At 48.8% G+C, this 18,261-nt stretch overlaps 1 protein-coding gene across 1 annotated transcript in view; it reads right to left on the bottom strand.

The window, feature by feature from the left end:
• The window catches only part of NRDC (nardilysin convertase), a 1,236,039-nt gene that overhangs the window by 92,163 nt on the left and 1,125,615 nt on the right, over nucleotides 1–18,261 (bottom strand). Inside the window, exon 29 of the mRNA XM_069642204.1 lies at nucleotides 15,351–15,467. Coding sequence (XP_069498305.1) covers nucleotides 15,351–15,467 — 117 coding nt within the window. The remainder of the gene's footprint in view (nucleotides 1–15,350; nucleotides 15,468–18,261) is intronic.

The raw sequence follows: 18,261 nt of genomic DNA, 5'->3' as shown, positions 1-18,261 counted from the left end.
TCTTTTGTGATCCCTTAGCCTTGTGTTGTGCCTCAGCGTTCTTTAACTCGCCCTCCGATCTTTGTCGAAAGATTCCCTTCTCCCTCATGAATTTTGTGGTTTAGGCAATAAATTCTCCCCGCATCACAGCCTTACTGGCATCCCATATCATCCCCCAGTCAAGATCTGGTGTTGCGTTTTCTTTAAAGTAATTCTGTAGGGCTGTTTACATATGCGTCCTAAGGGCCTGGTCCCTGTTAGGCTCACCTGGTCTCTGCGGAGGCGTTGGGGCATGGTTGCAGCCCTCCCTGAACTTGAATCACCCCCTTCAAGCCTCTCCCTCAGTAGAAAAGCTGTGAGCGGTGGTACGTGGTGATACTGCTCCTGCGTGGAGTGTGTGAGCGCGCCAATCTGTGATTGTTGTACCTTTCGAAGCCTTCACTAACAAAGTATGGTTTCTGTGAGCATACGCCGGCCCATAAATCTCACCTGTGAATTATGGAAGATAAGCTCTCCGTCCTGCTACTTCTAGCAGGGGTGTGTCGAATGGGATCTAGTTCCTTCACTGATCCCTGATAAGGATTAGTCCAGTCCAGCTGCAACTATGCTTCTCCTTATGATTTGTAAGTCTTTCTTGCGCTCTTGTGATGCTGTTCGTTCTGTTTAATGTCTTTATATGTTACTCCTATTTATGCCCGCAATAATGTCTCTCTTCTGTTTTCTTCCCTTAGATGGAAATGCGGCCTCGATGCAGCTGTGAGACGCAAGATGCGGCCAGATGGAAGATGGATGCTACCGCAATGTTCGACAACAGGTAAGTGATGGTTTAAGGAAAAGCGCGAAGTATGGCGAAGCGCAACCTTAAACTGACTTTTTTCGATGTCTAACCTTGTCTTCTGTTTTTCCTTGCAGGCGCTGCTGTCGACAATGGAGTGTGTCGTTCTGCGGTGCCAAGATGAAGATTTCGGAATTCCGGAAAGTGTAAAGATGAATACTTGGTTCGCCGAAAAGATGTACAGGTAAGAACAGCTTCCCCCAGTTGGTAAGTATGCTGGCAGGAAGCGGGATCGTCAAAAATTAAGTCTGACCTCCGGCGACAGTGAGCGTTACGCTGCGTGCAAGTGCAAAATAACACGAACGGTCTGTCTTGAGGATCGGGGCATCTTATATAGCTGAGATCATTTGCATGCCTATTAGGGCCGGCTAACCAACCACACCCTGCCACTCCTAGAGAGTGAGCACGTGCAAAGGCAATCCCTTAGCAGCCACACCCAAGAACACACATGGGGCTGCTTAATGGATGGAATCTTTAAGGTTAATGCATCCTGCGTAATGGATGGAATGTTCAAGGTTAATGCATCTGAAGTGCTATGTCCATAATAAAAGCTTTTTGGTGTTAAATGGATTTTCTTGTTTACTTTTGTTCATGAACCTGGCGCGAAAGGTGCCAGGACAGTGTCCACCCAGGTCTCCTGTGCATGCAACCCCTGCATGCCTGTGCCCCTGACTTCATGGCAATGACAGTCCTTCAGTGTCAGTTCATTTAGTCGCCATAGTTTCCGGGAATTTGAGAGTGGGTCTTTCGGTTCCACCCAGAGCAGAATCGGTGCATGATCCGATAAGTATCTCAGTCCTATCTCAAACCCGGTGACTTGTGGGACCAGTGTGTCTGAGATCAGGATCAAATCTATCTGTGAAAAGCCCCATATGTGCTGCCGAGTAATGGGCAAAAGAACTGCTAGGACTAATTTGCAGCTCCCCAAGGAAGCAAGCGAATACCTGCCTACATTTATTATCATTAGATGTCGTGGCAAGGGTCTTGTCCACTGAGGCATCCATCACACAGCTAAAATCTCCCCTAATTAGAACCTGTCCCATGTACCATCCAGTCACCTTAGCTAGCAAGCTCAGTAAAAAGTGATCCTGTTTTCATTGGGCGCAAATACCACTATCAGAGTTACCAGTTAGCCCATTTGGTCCCCCCCCCCCACCATCCCCAACACCAAATAACGTCCCTCAGGGTCTCGATGTATACATTGTTTCTTGAAACGCACCCATTTTGCAATTAGTATCCCCACTCCCCTTTTCTTAGTACCAGTGGAGGCCAGATACTGCATGGGAAAGGCTCTATGTCTTCGACGATGTTCATCAACGGGAGCAGATGCGTCTCCTGTACCCATACCACTGACGCCTGCAACTCAGACAACCTCCTCAGGAGCGACTTCCTCTTCATTGGGGAGTTTAGCCCTTGTGCATTCAAGGTAATAAAGGTCAGATCAGCCGTAGTCTGGCTTGCTTGCATTACCACTTATTAAGCCTCTGACCTCCTCCTTTCTTTTATGCTATAGACAGCTATGCAGCGTCCCTTCAACCTTGTGGACCCCCCCCCACCTCACTCCCCCTTGCTCCCTTCTTAACCCTCCCATTGTAAAAAATGTGTACTATAATTGTACAACAAAATTCACCGGGTTTTAATTACTATCCAGGATATATAATATAAGGACCTATCCCCGCCATCACCCATCCCTTCCCCTTTCCCCTTTCCCCTTTCCCCTTTTCTTTTAACTTCAACTGCCAGGATTTTCCCAAAACACTTGTCAGGAACAAGCTCCGTTTCACCCCCATCCTCCTTCTTACTTCAATGTACTTCTGCATTCAGAGAATTGTTATGAATATGAAGGGGCAGATTTGCTTCAACCCCTACTCCCCCCTCAGTCTGCTCAGGTGGGATCTGAGACTTTTGCTTCCTTGCTTCTTCCTTTCGAGTGAGGACGCCCCAGCCTCCATTTCTCTTTCGCTGTCTTTGTCGCCACTGGAGGGCTTTTTCTTGGATTCCCTTCTTGGTCACTGGTTTCTGTGGCCTCACCCTCTCCCATCAGCTCCGTCACCACCTCCTCTTTAGATTTTGTGTTGTGTTGACCTTTCCATTTGAAGAGGAGACCACTTGGGAATATCCCCCGATATCGCACCTCTTTGGCTCAAAGCCAATCCGTGACCACCCTTAAGCATTTTCTCTTTAGCAGAGTTGCTTAGGCCAGGTCCTGGTGCAGTGATATCTTGGCCGCCTGATAGGTAATCATTCCTGTCTGCCGGGCTACCCTCATAATCTCATCCTTTAGTTGGAATAAGTGCACACTGGTCAACACATCTGGAATCAGGTCTCTGCTTATCTGATAGGAAGAGTATACTCTATGGGTGCGGTCCAGGACCATTTCCTTAACCCCCTCAGGACCCAGTATATGGCGGAAAAAAGTCCATCACGTATTGTTGTAGGCCCGCGTCTGGGATGGATTTGGGGATACGGCCGATGTGTATATTATTATGCCTCAACCTATTTTCGGCATCCTCCTGTCTATTCTGAACCAGTTCCATCTGTTGCTCCAACTGCTGTACTCTAGTAGCGAGTACCTCATGCCCCTGTTCCGCCACTGTTTCCACCATCTACTCTTCTTTCCATTGTCAGGACATTTCTATTGAGCGCCAAGATTGATTTGGCCAGGTCCAAGGCGCTCTCTTTAATTTCTTTCTTTCGCTCCATTAGCATCGGTGCCATATCTGATCTCATAGGTGGGTTCTCCTCTTCCTGGAGGTGTTGGTTAGGGGTGAGTGCAAGTGCGCTACCGTTTGCTGCTGGCAATGTCTTGGTGTTTCTGACAGTTGAATTAGGGCATTGATGTCTCCCGAGGCTGGCCCTTTTTTGTTTTGTCTGTTTAGCCATCGTATTCTCTTTCTTCAGGGGCCCCCGGGGTCTCTTGTATCCTAAATTCACCTTTGAGGCACAGCAACCTTTGATTAGCTCGCCCAGAGGGCGCAGGCGCTGCCGGACGACACCTCCCATCCCCCTCTTCCCCAAACAGCAATTCCTGTGGATGGGCTATGATGCTCAAAGCCTTGCGGAAATGACTCTCCCTTTAGGATAAAGCAGCGTTGGCAAATTTACTTGACCGCCGGCACTCCGGCCCACAAGGACTTCAGTCCACCGCCTTACTCTCGCCCCCGCTGTCTTCCATCACTCCACTTGTTGGTCTATCCATAAAGCCTATTTCCACTGCTTTCCCCTACAGCCAGCTTGCTACTCCTCCTCCCACTTTGCAGGTACCTGTACCACTATGCTGGGCTTTGCGCTTGTGCAGAGAGTGAGGCGCTCAGGGCTTGATAGTGTGGTGTTTGTTTGAGGCTGTTGGCTTGCCCCAGAGTAAGCAAGGATCCCATGTGTCTTCTCTTCCCCAGTTGAAAGCAGATTACTGTGCAGTGTTGTCATGCCTCATGAGGCTGGAGACTCCCAAATACGAATTCCTTCACGCTCCGGGAGGAACCCTGCTGGTGCCATGTCTCTCATCTCTCCTTGGGCCCGCCTCCCATTCTCCGCTCTCTTTTTTGTCATGCTGCGATCCGCCCCACAGCAGGTGGGATGCCACCAGAGCCCCCCTCAATCCCCTTCCACATCCACGGGGTGCCTGGAGCACTGATGCCGCCTCTTCCGGCCGTCTGCACTCGATTCACAGGGCCCAGCACCCCCGGCTCAAGAATCAGGCTGGGATCCCAGCTGCTCTCCCAGCCTCCGCAGCCACTCCACCAGTGCATGCCGGTCCAGCACAAGATCCCAAATGGGCAATACATTACAGAGGACCTAGTCATTAGCTTATCAGACAGGGTTCTGTCTAACAATGAGAAGACACAGCTTAATAGGGGGCTTTCCCATGCACCAACTACAATGACTGACATGATTGAATTCCAAATTGATATGTACAAATTTGTCAGGAAACTGAAATTGAAAATATATTTCCACAATAAAATTAGAACCACTAGAGCCGGTGGCCGCACTGGCGTTAATGCACAGAAGAACCTCTTGAGGAGTTCCTTAATAAGTTTGAGACCATAAAAAAGGTGTGCAAGAGGAGCAAGGAAATCTTGAGATTGCATCTAGATGGATTTTCATCAAGGAATGTGTAAGAACACTGCGGGCCAATGACAATACGCAAGGCAGAACGCCATGAGGCTGGAAGGTGAAGGGATAAATATTATTGGCCGAAGACCAAGCTGTGAAATGCTTCCTCTTATTATAACAAACGACCATAGAAGGCGAATGAGCCTTAGCAAGAATGTGTTGCAGTTCTGAGGCATGGTGATCTGTTTGAATTCCAGGGAAGACGGGGCAAAGGGGTCAAAATTGAGGGAAGCCAAATCCTTGTGCAGAACCGCTCCTTTGACAGTAGGTTGAAGACTGGAGGCAGCCATTAAAGTTACTCACCGTAGTGACTAGAGTACTCCTAGTCCAAAGTCTCCTTTCCTCCATCCTTGTGGGCGTAACCCAACATGGGGACGGTACCAGAACCTTTGGGAGTGTCAAATTTAGCTTGCCCTTTAAATTTAGTATAGAGTGCGGAGGCACGGCCTCAAGAATGCCCCGCCGCTTAAAGACCTGGCTACGCTTATTACATATTAGCCATTGCATACTAGCGGGGGAAGGCGGGTGGGACGTATGGAGGAAAGGGGACTATGGAGTACTCTAGTCACTACCATGAGTAACTAATTACTCATATGTCCTGTCCCCTTTCCTCCATCCGTGTGAGTCCACCGAACAAGAACATAGGATGGAGCTGTGATAACCTGCCCCATATCTAGGACGAAGCAAAAAGGTTCTTACGAACCGCCTGACCAAACTCTGCATCATGCCTGGGGCTGGTGTCCAGTGAGTAGTTCTTAAAGAAATCCGGAGTGGCTCAAATAGATGCCTTGCTGATGACATCCCAAGAAGTAAGTCTCTGAAACACGACGACCGTGGCCTTGGCTGTGACCGCAAGGGCATGAATCACTCAGGAACAGGTCTGCCCATGGTAGTGTGCGCCTCCGAAATGGCCTGAACCATCAAACGGGTGATGGAAATCTTGGAAGCCTGAGAGCCATGGGAGGAGCCCACAAAAGACACAAACAATGACTGACTTCCTGGAGGATTTTGTCCGAGAGAGAACACTTGAGGACCCTCTTGAGGTCAAAGGAATGCAGGGCCCTCTCTGTCTTTGACTGCGAGTTCGGGAAGAATACAGACAGGCAGATCTCTTGATTCAGATGAAATGGAGAGAACACCTTCGGCAAGAAGTTTGGGTGAGTGCGCAAGATGACCTGGTTGTGAAACGTAGTGAAGAGCTTGCACAAGGACAACGCCGCAGCTCACTAACCATGCACGCAGAGGTGAGAACCACCAGTAAAACTGTCTTAAGTGTCACCAATTGGATGTCCACAGGGGCCATCGGCTCGAAAGGCTTGCACTGCAAAAACCACATTGAGGTCGCAGACCGGGTTTAGCCTATGCACCGGCAGGAAAAGCCTAAACAACCCCTTAAGGGGGGGGCCTTAACCACCGAGTTGGCTGCAGAAAACACATGCTCGGGGCAATTGTTGTAAGCTCCAATGGCTGGCAAGTATCCACCTGAAATCTAGAATGAGCTAGGTGTCCTGAAAAAGCCATTACGCCATAGAGCGGACAGGTGAGAGGGTCCAGACCCTTGTTACAAGCCCACTGGCAGATCCTAGTCCATTTACTCTTATACAGGGACCGAGTCGAGGGCCTCCTGAATGATGTCCCGGTTGTCATCTGAAAATTGAGATGATGAAGTCTCGGCGGGTCAGGAACCAGGCCGCCAGCGCCAGCTTGGCCGGGTCTGGATGTTCCACCGCCCCTCCCTGCTGCGTCAGGAATCCCCTGCCGGAGATCGGAAGATGGATGGGACCCTGGGAGCACACCTGCAGCAGATCCGAAAACCAGGGCCTCGAAGGCCAGTGGGGGGCAATCAGGAGGATGCTGCAACCCACCGAAACTTGCAGATGGTCGGGGTGCCACCCTGCTTGTTCAGGTAACACATTGTAGTAGAATTGTCTATCCTGACCTGAACAGACTTGTCCGTGATGAGGGGCAAAAAATGACTTGAGGGCCAGGCCCACTGCCCTGAGCTCAAGCAGATAGATATGCAGGAGGGCGTCCGTCCTGGACCATACTCCATGAATCACGTAGCCCTCCAGAGTAGACCTCCAGTCTGAACGAGGAGTCTGTCGTCATCACCAGGGTAGGCTCCGGTCGGGTGAAGGGGCTTCTACAGAAACATTGCCATCCACCAGTAAAGACCAGAATATGCTTTAACTACCATGCCGAGGTGGTTGGGTTGGCCAGAAAGTGCACCACCGCCTTGAGGAGGGACAGGAGCCTCTCGGGCACAGGGAACATCCGCTGAACCGTAGTGTCCCAACGCACTCCTAGGAAGACCAGATCATGAGATGGGCACAACTGACTTCCTCTGGTTGAGGGAGTACCTCAGCGGATGGCAATCTCTGCCAGGAATGCTACACCCCCACAGTTGACCCCGACCTCATCAGCCAGTCATCCAAATAAGAGAACAGATGATGGCCCTCTAAGGCCCTGCAAGCGGAGAAGGCCTGCTACTGCTTTCATCAAGCTCATGAAAACACAAGGCCGAAGGGCAGCACCTTGTACTAAAAGTGGTACGACTATCGTGAACCGCAGAAACTTCCGACGCGGTTGATAGATGGGTACATGAAGGTACGCATTCTTGAGGTCTAGGGAACTTCTGGGACTTGTAAGTACTTGTTGAGACGACTCAGATCCAGGATTGGCCTCCAACCCCTCCGTTTTCTTTCAAACCAGAAGGTATCTGGAATATACTCTGGAGGTGCTGGGTACGGGTTCTCTCACCCCGTCTGTAACATGGCACGCACCTCTTGCACAAGCTGTGGCCTGTGTTGTTACTGTGCGAGGCACCAGTGGGATACGTGGACAACTGCGTTGGAACTCCAAGGTATGCCTCTGTTCGAGAGCGTCCAGCACCCATCTGTCGGTGGTGATGAAGATTTTTCACATGCTGACTAACTTCGCCAGTCGGCCTCCCACTAGGGTGCATAAGTGGGGGCCGGAGGCCACGGCCGGTTCAAGCTTGCTTGGGGTTAGGGGCCCTGCCCTGTGGGCGGCGCTGACGCTGTCCTTCAATGCCGTAAGCATAGAGCTACCCCCGAATGCTTGAGTGGAGGAGCAGGAAGGCTGTCGGTAAGGGGTAGTATATCCCATGGAGGATCTGCTGGGCTTTCTTCTACACGAACGAAAGGATGACCACCGAAATTGTAGCAGGGATCCCAAAGAGCGCGCCGTCTCTATGTTGGTCTTCATGGCTTGCAAAGACTCGTCAACGGCCTTGCCGAAAAGGTTTTCACGGTAAAATGCATATATCCAGCACCTTCGCCTGAAAGTCCTGGCAGAGGTTTGTGGCCTTCAATTGCCTTTGTCGACGAATGGACATGCCGTTCCCCATCTGGCGGAATCCCATGTCTGCGATGTCCACTGCCACTGTAATGGCGTGGTCGAAGGCCACCTCCCCTTCCTGAAACAGTTCCAGAGCCTCAACCTTCTTGCCCTCGGGTAGGAAGTCTGGAATAGGTCCCAGATTGTACCATAGTTCCCGGTCATATCAGGAACAAATAGCTAGGGCATTTGCCACCTTGATGGTGGAGGCAGCTGTATAGATTATGCTCTTGCCCATTGCGTCCAGCTTCTTCCCCCTCCTGGTCTGGAAGCACCATGGCTACAGACGATGGGTTTGCTGAGCGCTTCATGGCTGCGGCCGAGACCACTGAGTCAGGCGATTGCTGAGATCTTAAGCATCTGAAGGCTGAATCTGGTACCCTGTACTTTTTCTCTAGTCTGTCACGCTTGAGCAGGGCCATACTCTGGTTCTTCATTTGCGCCAGACCCTCCTCCCAGATATCAACCAGGAAAAGAACGGACATGAGGGTCTTTCTTCTGGGCTTGCACCGCTGGTACAGGAACCTTTCTTTCTCAGGTACTAACTGAAACAGTTCAGAGGCCCTGGACATCATGGAATGAAAGGATCCCACTTCGTCCGGTGGGGAGGCCCTGTGGAGCTTGTCCGCGCGTCGTGTTTCCCCATCAGCTGGCACAATGTAGTCTTCCTCCTCGGTGCCAGTAGCCATGTCCGTGCCTGTGTCCATGTGCCAAGCCGAAGCTCCGGGTGGAGTCAGGTCGCGAGGCGGCGGTGGTGGCAGAGGGGACGGGTGATGCCAAGGACCAGCTCCCCGCTCAGACTTTCTCTTCTGATGAGCGGGGCTCAACCTGGGAGGCTCGGGAAAGTTCTGTGGTGGTGCAGGCCTCAGTGTAGGGGGCATCCTCTGCTTGGTCTCCGTGACCAGTGTGTGTATAGTCAGAATGTCTAGCGACACGTCCCTCGGTTGAGGGGTGAAAGGAGCCAGTGTTGTAGGGTCCGGACTGAGGCGCCTCTTTTTGCGTGCAGGTACATAGGCTCACTGCCCTCAGATTCTCCTCCTCCGTGGTCTGTATAGTAGTCATCAGGCAAATCATTGTTTCCGTCGTCGGAGCTTGAATAAATCTGTACCGGTTTTTCTGGAGCAGTACGTGGGTCCACATCCCAAGGATGCTCCATCGGAGGGCCTTGTCCTCCTCTCTTTCCTTCTCTGGAAGCTTCTGGGCCGATGCAGTTGCAGGGACTTCTCTCATGCCCAGGGTGCCTGCTGCCTTTCGCTGCTGCTTCTGCACCATATCACGCCTCGGGGGTAAGGACACACATGGGGTGGTCATCGTAGACACCACCTTCACGGACTAGCTCTCCTTAATGCTGACGTGGTGGACATCGTCGACTTAGACGATGTTGTCGTCTGGCCGTCGTCTAATCGGTTGACTTGGAAGGCTAAGAGGTCTTAGTTAGATTTGTAGGGTCCTCTCTGCACTTCTCCCTTGTCGGTTTGTCTGCTGATAAACAGAGTTTGGACAGGGTTAAGGACTTCCTCTTAGAAGAGGCCCAATTTGTCGGCAGGCTCACTGTGGAGACTAATGGGGATGGTGATTGCGCTCTGCCAATCTTGGGATCTGCATCAGCAGCGAACCCAACTGAACCAGCGTCGCAGAGCTTGGCCTTCTCTTGGACCCCCGCGGCAGGGTGTCCTCAAAGTATTTCGACCTCCTCCCGGAGGGAGTTTGCTCCTCCTAGACTCTTTTTCCCACTCTTAGACATCGTTTGGATGTGTGTTTGAGGCTATTTTTTGTGCTTATGTGCTATGGAGTTTTCCTCACTCAATAGGTATCATCTTTTTACATGTGTTACGCAGCACCCTCAGTGCAGTAACACAGGGGTGTCACAGTGACCCCCCAAACATAGACTCCATACCCTGGGACTGACTACTGTCTCCCAGGGCATGCAAAGTTACCATTGACTTTGCTAGTCAATAGTTCTGATTAAACCAGTACAGACCATCTTACTATGGAGGTACTGGGAAGGTTTAATAGTTTTTCCCTGGTGTTCATTTTCAAGAGGGTACTGACCAGTCCCTCTCTCCAAAGTTTGTTGAAGTGTCTTTTTGCTCGGTTTTCAGCAAAGTATTGCTTGTGCTAAAGTACTACCCTGCTTAAACTTGTTCACAATCCAATTGGGAAGCGTTGCTGGTGTGTTTAGGAGTCAAACCCTGTATACCTTTCCCTCCCTCTGAAGAAATAGAGTGCCAATTCTGCTTGGTTTACACTGGGCCATTTTGCTCAGTTTTCACTCTTGCTCAAACTTGTCTACAATTTAAATAGGGAGTTGTGTATACTTTTCGAAAAGTGTTTTAACTTGCTTTAGTAATAGTGATTTGTGTGTAGAGTTAAGAGTTTGTAAAATAAATATATATTCTTTTTGATACAAAGCTTTGGTCAGTGTTTCCTTGTCCCACAGTACTGTGGTCTTATTATGTAAACCCTGAATACTGATCATCTCCCTCTTGAGATAAGTCTGACTGCTCACCCACAGCTACCAACTAAATCTGTGTGGTACAGACTGATACCAAAGGGGATTTATTGCATATACTTGTAGTCTTAATCTTCTGTATTGCTCCCTAAGGGAACTGCATAAGATTCTGCCTAAAAGGCCAAAGGCAGGGACTTCTCGAAACTTTGATGGACGATCTGCGGTGGATGAAGATCTTCGCCAACAGCGGTTGCACGATGCCGGTAGCTGTTCTTTAGTCACAATCGGCCAAAAATAGTAAAGGTCTATGGAAAAAAACTCAAAAATGCAGAAAATAGCTAGGAGAGTAAAGTGAGGACTCCCAACAGTGAAGCGTGCGGTACAAATGTGAAGATGGCCACCACGGGTGGAGCTTAGGGAGAGGACAGTCATTGGATGGGGGCAATATGACCCAGAAGACAGTGATTGGTTTAGATAATAATTACAGTCTTAAAGTGAAACTATTTTTACTTTTACAGAGGATTCCCAGCCCGACGACAGGGAATATTCATGAGCATGTGAATCCAAGCCAGACCCCATGCTGGATAACACTAAAGTGATGCAGTTTTTCAAATGAAAACTGCTTAAATGTTACAGCAGATTCCGAGCCAGACAACAGGGAATATATTCAAACAGGATGTGAGTCTATGAAAGATCCAACCCTGGAGAAGATCCTTCCTCTCCTTTGGCAAACTACACTACTTCTTAGTGAGAATATGGTTTGCAGAGCATAACACATTACTGATGTTCTTCCACAGTTTTTACAAAACATTAAAAGGAGACTGCTTATCCTCAAGTAGGATCACTCTTAGATCAACTGAAGATACATGTTGGCACTTTAAAAACATATTACGATCTCATAAAACAGTGAAAGGTCTGCTGCTGAAACAAGACAAAGTAATGTTCCTTCACCATTTCTCTGGCATGGTATACTTGAATATTTATAAATAGATGTACAATAAAAAGCAAAAGTTACAAGGATATTTAGCAAATGTCTGTCAAAAGAACCACTTTCGATTCAAGAAGATTTGATTGAAATAATTCACCACTTAATCAGATTCTGGGACGTTAGCTAAAGTTCCTTAGGACAAGCAGCACTGTGGACCAAGATTTATTTAAAGGTATTGCCCACGTGGACATCTTTAAACACTGTAGAATGTACTGTACATGGATGAGGTTTGTCACAGCGTTGAACAAACCAATGTATTAATTTCCACAACACACAAGAACGTTTGGTTGGAATGTCTCGGGAGGATAGCTCGGTGGCAACGTGCTCGCCTTGGAAGCAAGACGACACAGAGCAACACAGGTTCGTTCCTGCGCTTAGAAACCTCTGGGAATTAAGCGCGCTATAAATAACCCATCACATCATATCATATTAGAGGTGAAAATCTGTCATTCTTTTGAATGCCTCATCTGTAGGCTCGCTCTCTCTCCCCTAGCCATTCCCTTACTGTGGCTACTATCTATCGGCCACCTGGCCAGATGTCTTCCTTCCTCTCTGAGTGGGTGGACCTCTCCTCCTCACTCCTGGCCTCAACCACTCAACTCCTCCTTCTTGGAGACTTCAACATCCACCTGGATGCTTCCTGTCCCCCCCTCTGGACTTTTTCGCATGACCTCTGCGACTCTCACTCACCATTCTCCCCTCTGGCCCGACTCATTCTGCAGGGCACACTCTTGATGTTCTGATCTCCTCAGACCTTCCCCTCTGTCCCTCTCTCCATTCCTCTCTCCTGGAGTGATCACTTTCTCCTATCCTCCCACCTCACCCTCCCTACCCCTCAAGCCAAGCCACCTCCAGCACTGCCACCCACCTTCTCAGTTATCTGACCCATGAAGCGCACGTCACTTGAGGCTTTCGCCGCCAACTTCTCACCCCTTCCTCGCCCTTTGGCTGACTCGGACCCGGACACTGCCCTCTCCACGCTCCACTCTTCTATATCCGATACTCTTGATATCCTTGCCCCTGTCATGAGAATCCGCCTGAAGCCCAAAGCCAAGTGTAACTCCTGGTATGACTCAGACCTCGTCACCCTAAAACGCAAGTGCAGGGTGGGCGAGAGGAAATGGCGTGCTTCATGTTCATCCTCTGACAAACTGGCCTGCTGCAAAGGCAATACCGGCTCTCCGACCTCACCAAGAAGAGAGCTCATATCCAAGCCTGCATCTCTGCGGCATCTAACAACTCGGCTGACGAGGAACTGGCCAATCCTGCCGTAGTCTCTACTTCTCCTATCCCCTCCCAGGCTCTCTGTACGGCACTGGCCTCTCACTTCTTTTCAAAAACTCAGGACATCCTGTCCTCACTCCCCTCTTATCGCCCACCCCTCGCTATTCCCTGCTCTTCCTCTGGCCCTTCTGCAGCCACCCCCCCTCCCTCCCTCTCCACCTTTCCCTTTTTCTCTGCAGATGAGGTTTCTAGACAAGTCCGATCTATGAAAGTCACGTCGAAACAGGTTCACCCCTGTTCCTCCAAAACTATTAAGGACCACATCGACTCCCTGGCTCCTGCCCTGGCTGATTTCTGCAATCACTCCTTCGCCACTGGAGTCTTCCCATCCCTCCTAAGCACTCCCTTGTGCACCCTCTTCTTAAGAAACCCTCTGCCGACCACTCCTGCCCGGCTAACTATCGCCCAATCTCCATCACTCCTTTCCTGGGAAAGCTCCTGGAGAAACTGGCCATCTCCCAGCTTAATCTCCACACTGAATCTGTTGGTTGTCTTCATGACCATCAGTCTGGCTTCAGAGCTGCCAGAAGCATGGAAACTGCTCTCCTGAACCTCTGTGAAGACCTGCTCTCCAACCTTTACTCTAACACCCCTTGCGTCCTCATCTTGTTTGATCTCTCTTCTGCCTTTGACACTGTCAACCATGCCATCCTGCTCAACCGTCTCCGTGATAACCTGGGTATCACTGGTCAGGCTCTGGCGTAGCTGACTTATTTCCTCTCTGACCGACCCTCCCAGGTCCAACTTGAGTCCTTCCCCTGATATCTTTTTCTCAACCTGTAGTGTCCCCTAGGGATCTAACCTGTCTCCCTGGCTGTTCAACCAATACCTGGCACTCCTTGCCCACTGCATCGCCGCTCTCTGCCCCAATTTCCAGTGCTATGCAGATGATACCCAGCTCATTTTCAGGCTACCCTCAGCCTCATCCTCTCCTTCCCCCCATCTCAGACTGTCTTTCTGCTATCCGGGAGTGGTGTGCCGCCAATGACCTCTGCCTAAATGCCAGCAAGACTGAGATTCTACTCATCGGTACACCCACTCCCTCCTTCCCTGCAGCTCTTTGGCCGGCCTCTCTTGGCCCTTTTCCTGCTCCCACCTGCAAGGCTAAAAACCTTGGGGTCATCTTTGACTCCACACGCTCCTTCTCTCCTCACATCTCTGACGTCTCTAAGAAGTCACACTACCAGCTGCACCTCCTCAAAGGTAATCTTCCTTTCCTCTCCTTCCCCCAGAAGCTCACTCTCTCCAGAGCCCTGGTTCTCTCTAGGCTGGACTATTGTAACAGCCTCTATCTAAATCTGCCTGCCTCTACTCTCCGCCCTCTGCAACTTATCCAGAACAGGACTGCAAGACTTATCCTTTGCCTCAAGCCCAGGGATCGTATCTCTCCAGGACTGAAATCTCTGCACTAGCTTCCAGTGGCTGCGAGGATTAAGTTCAAAACCCTCTGCATTGTCCACAAGTCCTTCTGGGGTCTGGGGACGCAATACCTTTAACTCTCTCTTCCTAAATATATTCCTTCTCGAGCTCTTCGCTCATCCGCCTCCAACTCCCTCAGGGTCAGTCGCTTCTCCAAGCAACGAGTTGGTGGTAGATCTTTCTCTTCGGCAGGGGCCTCCCTCTGGAACAGCCCTTCCTGCCTCCCTGAAACTTGAGGAGAACCATCTCCGGTTCCGGAAGCACCTTAAAACCTTCCTCTTTGCTTCTGCTTTCTATCCCCCTTTCCCCTGCAGAATTCTTGGCTGAAACTGCACTGGTTACCTGGCCACCCTTTCTGACCTCGGGCCCAGGCCCCGCCGGTTGTACACCTGCACTGCCTCCCTGGCAACCCCTGCACCTGGGGACTGTATCCCTACAGTCCCCCTATTAGCACTTATGTCGGCACTTTCCTTGCACTTGCCACCAGCTGGCCGTTGTTATTTATCTTATTTATTTTACTATCCCATGTACTGCACTTTCACCTCTCCCTCTATACAAAAATATATAAGTATACCAAAGTACTGTAAATGCACTTCACTGTAAGGTGGTGTGTGCAATTGAAACACTACAAGAATTCCTAAAGCGAGACATAGTCTCTCAGTACTGATATTCTTATAGACTAGTCAGTTTTCTAAAAATATTGAAGACGCTTTACTTACCACCCAAAACTCAGGACAGGTTTTAAACAAGCAAAACTAAAGCATGTCCCATACAAATCTATGGAGGGAAAGGTGCAAAATGAAAAGCTTTCCTGACACACAGTTATGCGGTTTGTTTTTATATATGCCTAAGATTGTGACTAAGATTATGATAAACAATATATGATGTGATAGTTTGGAAATATAAACATAATATAATACCTCATGAGCTAGCCTATCGAAAAGATATTGTTGCGTTAAAACTTCACTCCAGTTTCTGTCCACTTCTTCTCCAAGATGGGTGTCCTCGCACTCTTTTAGCTTAATCAGAGCAGCAACCTATACAAACAAATAATTGTGGTTTATTTTCTTGCCAGAATAATATATCTTCACATTTTAAAGCAGAGAGAAGATCAATGTTTTTTTTCCAGCTCTAAGTTAATGGGTGTTCTTGGAAAAAGCAAACTAATTTTCTGCACATCAGAATAACGTTCACAAGCTCTGAAGAGATGCTTAAGGTGCATCAATAGATTCTCAAAGTAACGTCATGAGCATCAGCTAAGGCTTTACTCTAGGGGACAATTCCATTTCACAGTTTAGAGACAATATTAACAGAGCAATTAATGTTATTATCAACTAAGGAGTGATAACCTCAATATTTGAACTAATGGCCTACTCGAAGGTGGAATAAATTACCTACCTTTGGTAATGTTTTTATGATGAGTTAGTTCTTCATCCAACAGATTCCTTATCCTAGAAATATACTTCAGGCAGGTGCAAGTCTAGATGGTGACTCTTTCTCAGCCATCAGGGGGAAACACTGCGGCTCTGTGTTGTTGCCCACAACGCCTGATGTGACATGAGTTGTAGAAGCCTGCTCAGCCACATGAACTCCTGTCCATTCATTTTTCTCTACACTCTGAGGATGAGCAAACTCAGAACTATGGTCCCCAAGTTACAGGTTATTCTTAATGAAGGGCAGGTTGGGAGTGCAATGAGGAATATGCAGGTGAAAGCACAAATTAATCAGAAACCTTATACAAGGTTCCTTCCTCCCAATAATTGCACATCTTAGAAAGACCCCCCCAAAGCAGTACAGAACTTGGGAGGAGGCAAGAGCGAGATGAACAATAACCTACAACAGAAAGTTCTGGAGTACCGTAAGACCATAGCATGCATTTTACCTGATCAGGAATTCTAGCACCTGTGCTCGGTAAATGTGACCAGAGACGTCCACATAATTGCAAGTAAGATGTCTACAACTCTGACACCCTGCACGTCTCGGGTGCGTGAGGGAGACCAGAGGCCATGACGTCACTAAGCATCAGAGGTGATCGACCACCTCGGATGCTGTCAGCGATAATTCTGGCGACCCTACCATATTTATATATGGCACCATGTTTCTCTCACGTTTTTTTATGACTGCATGTCAAAATAAAAAGGGACAGTTTTAAGGAAATCTTCTCTGTTTTGCTACTTTATTGGAGGTTATTTTTCTTGGAGTTTTCTTTCCGGGTGTGCCATCCTTCGTGGGGATACAAAAGTATATATATATTACATAATACTATCCCTAGTGTGACGTCCACTGTACCCATGATCCCTCACGCGTGTAGGTCCCTCAGATTGTATTTTTCTGACATGAGGTAGCATGAGGTGTAACGCGAATACAGTTGTATCCAAGCAGATACGTATCAGACAAGCTCACAAGCATCCATGCGCCTTCTCTCTGAGGGGAGGAAGGGTGGGTCGCATGTGAATCTAAGCAGATACAAGCATCAGAAATACGATTACGGTGAGTAATGTATCCCTTTGGAGGCTTGTGGAATCTGCTTAGATCACATGCTGTGCATATATTAGCGAGCAGTGGAAGAAGGAGGTGGGATGTGACGAGGTTCATGAGCGAATAAATGTCTTAGAACTGCTTCTCCCACTTGTGTATGTGTCTTGGAATGAGTGTCAATGCAGTAGTGCTGAGTGAAAGTATGTATTGAGCTCCATGTAGCTGCCCTGAAAATACCATCTAAGGGGACATTTACAATAACAGCCTGAGTGGCTCCTGTACCTCCTGTGGAGTGAGCCCTGTTCGTAAAAGGTAGTGTTTCATCTGATAGGGAATAGCACAGTTGGATACATCCAACTATCCACATAGAGATGGCATTCCTAGAAATGCAGTCACCTTCTCTGCCTGGCGCTATGGAGACAAACAATTGAACTGTTTTTCTTAGCGGTCTGGTTTTGTCTACGTAGTAGTGGACTGCTCTCCTCACATCTAGTGTATGGAGTTTTACCTCGGCTGAGCTGTTGGGTTCCTGGAAGAAAGCCGGTAGCTCAATTGACTGGTTTACATGAAATTTGGAGAACCTAGGGTGAGTACGTAAAACCAGCTTGTCCTTGTGTACAACAAAGAAAGGATCCTGCACTGACAATGCTTGGATTTCACTGACCCTTCTTATGGAAGTGATAGCCACTAAGAAGGCAGTTTTATAAGTCAGGTGTTTGAGGCTCGAAGTGGGGGTCCCATGAGCTTAGCGAGCACCACATTGAGGTCCCACCCTGGCGGCGGGTTAGAAATTGGAGGGTGAAGTCTCTTTATTACTTCCATAAATGCTTTCATGACCAGTACTTTCCACCATGAGACCTTATTATGAGAGGTTGTGAAGGCTGACAAAGCCGCTAGGTGGACCTTTAGGGAGTTAAAAACTAACCCGGCATCTAGCAAATGGAGCATATAAGTGGGAATGTGGGATGGAGTACATTCTATGGGGTTGATTTGTTAAGTCTGGCACCAAATTACAAATCTTCTCGATTTGTCAAAGTAACAGTGTCTAGTGTTTGTTTTTCTTGATTCTTTCAAGATATCCATGCATCTCTGTGGCAGATTGAGATGTCCGAACTCTATGACCGCAGGAGCCATTCTGCCAAGTTCATTGAGTGCTGCTGCACTGTTAGTCCCTCGTGCTGAGTGAGTAGGTTGTACTGGCACGGGCGTTTGATGGGATCGCACATCGCCAGTTTGTGCAGATGTGGATACCATGGTTGTCTTGCCCACATAGGAGCAACTAGGATAAGTGTCATCGGTTCCTTGTGTATCTTGTTCCCCATTTTCCTCATGAGAGCGGTTGGTGTAAAAGCA

The sequence above is a fragment of the Ambystoma mexicanum genome, chromosome 1q (genome assembly GCF_040938575.1).
Source record: "Ambystoma mexicanum isolate Mex_15411 chromosome 1q, UKY_AmexF1_1, whole genome shotgun sequence".
Taxonomy (NCBI): Eukaryota; Metazoa; Chordata; class Amphibia; order Caudata; family Ambystomatidae; genus Ambystoma; species Ambystoma mexicanum.
This window is presented reverse-complemented; position numbering and strand designations above follow the sequence as displayed.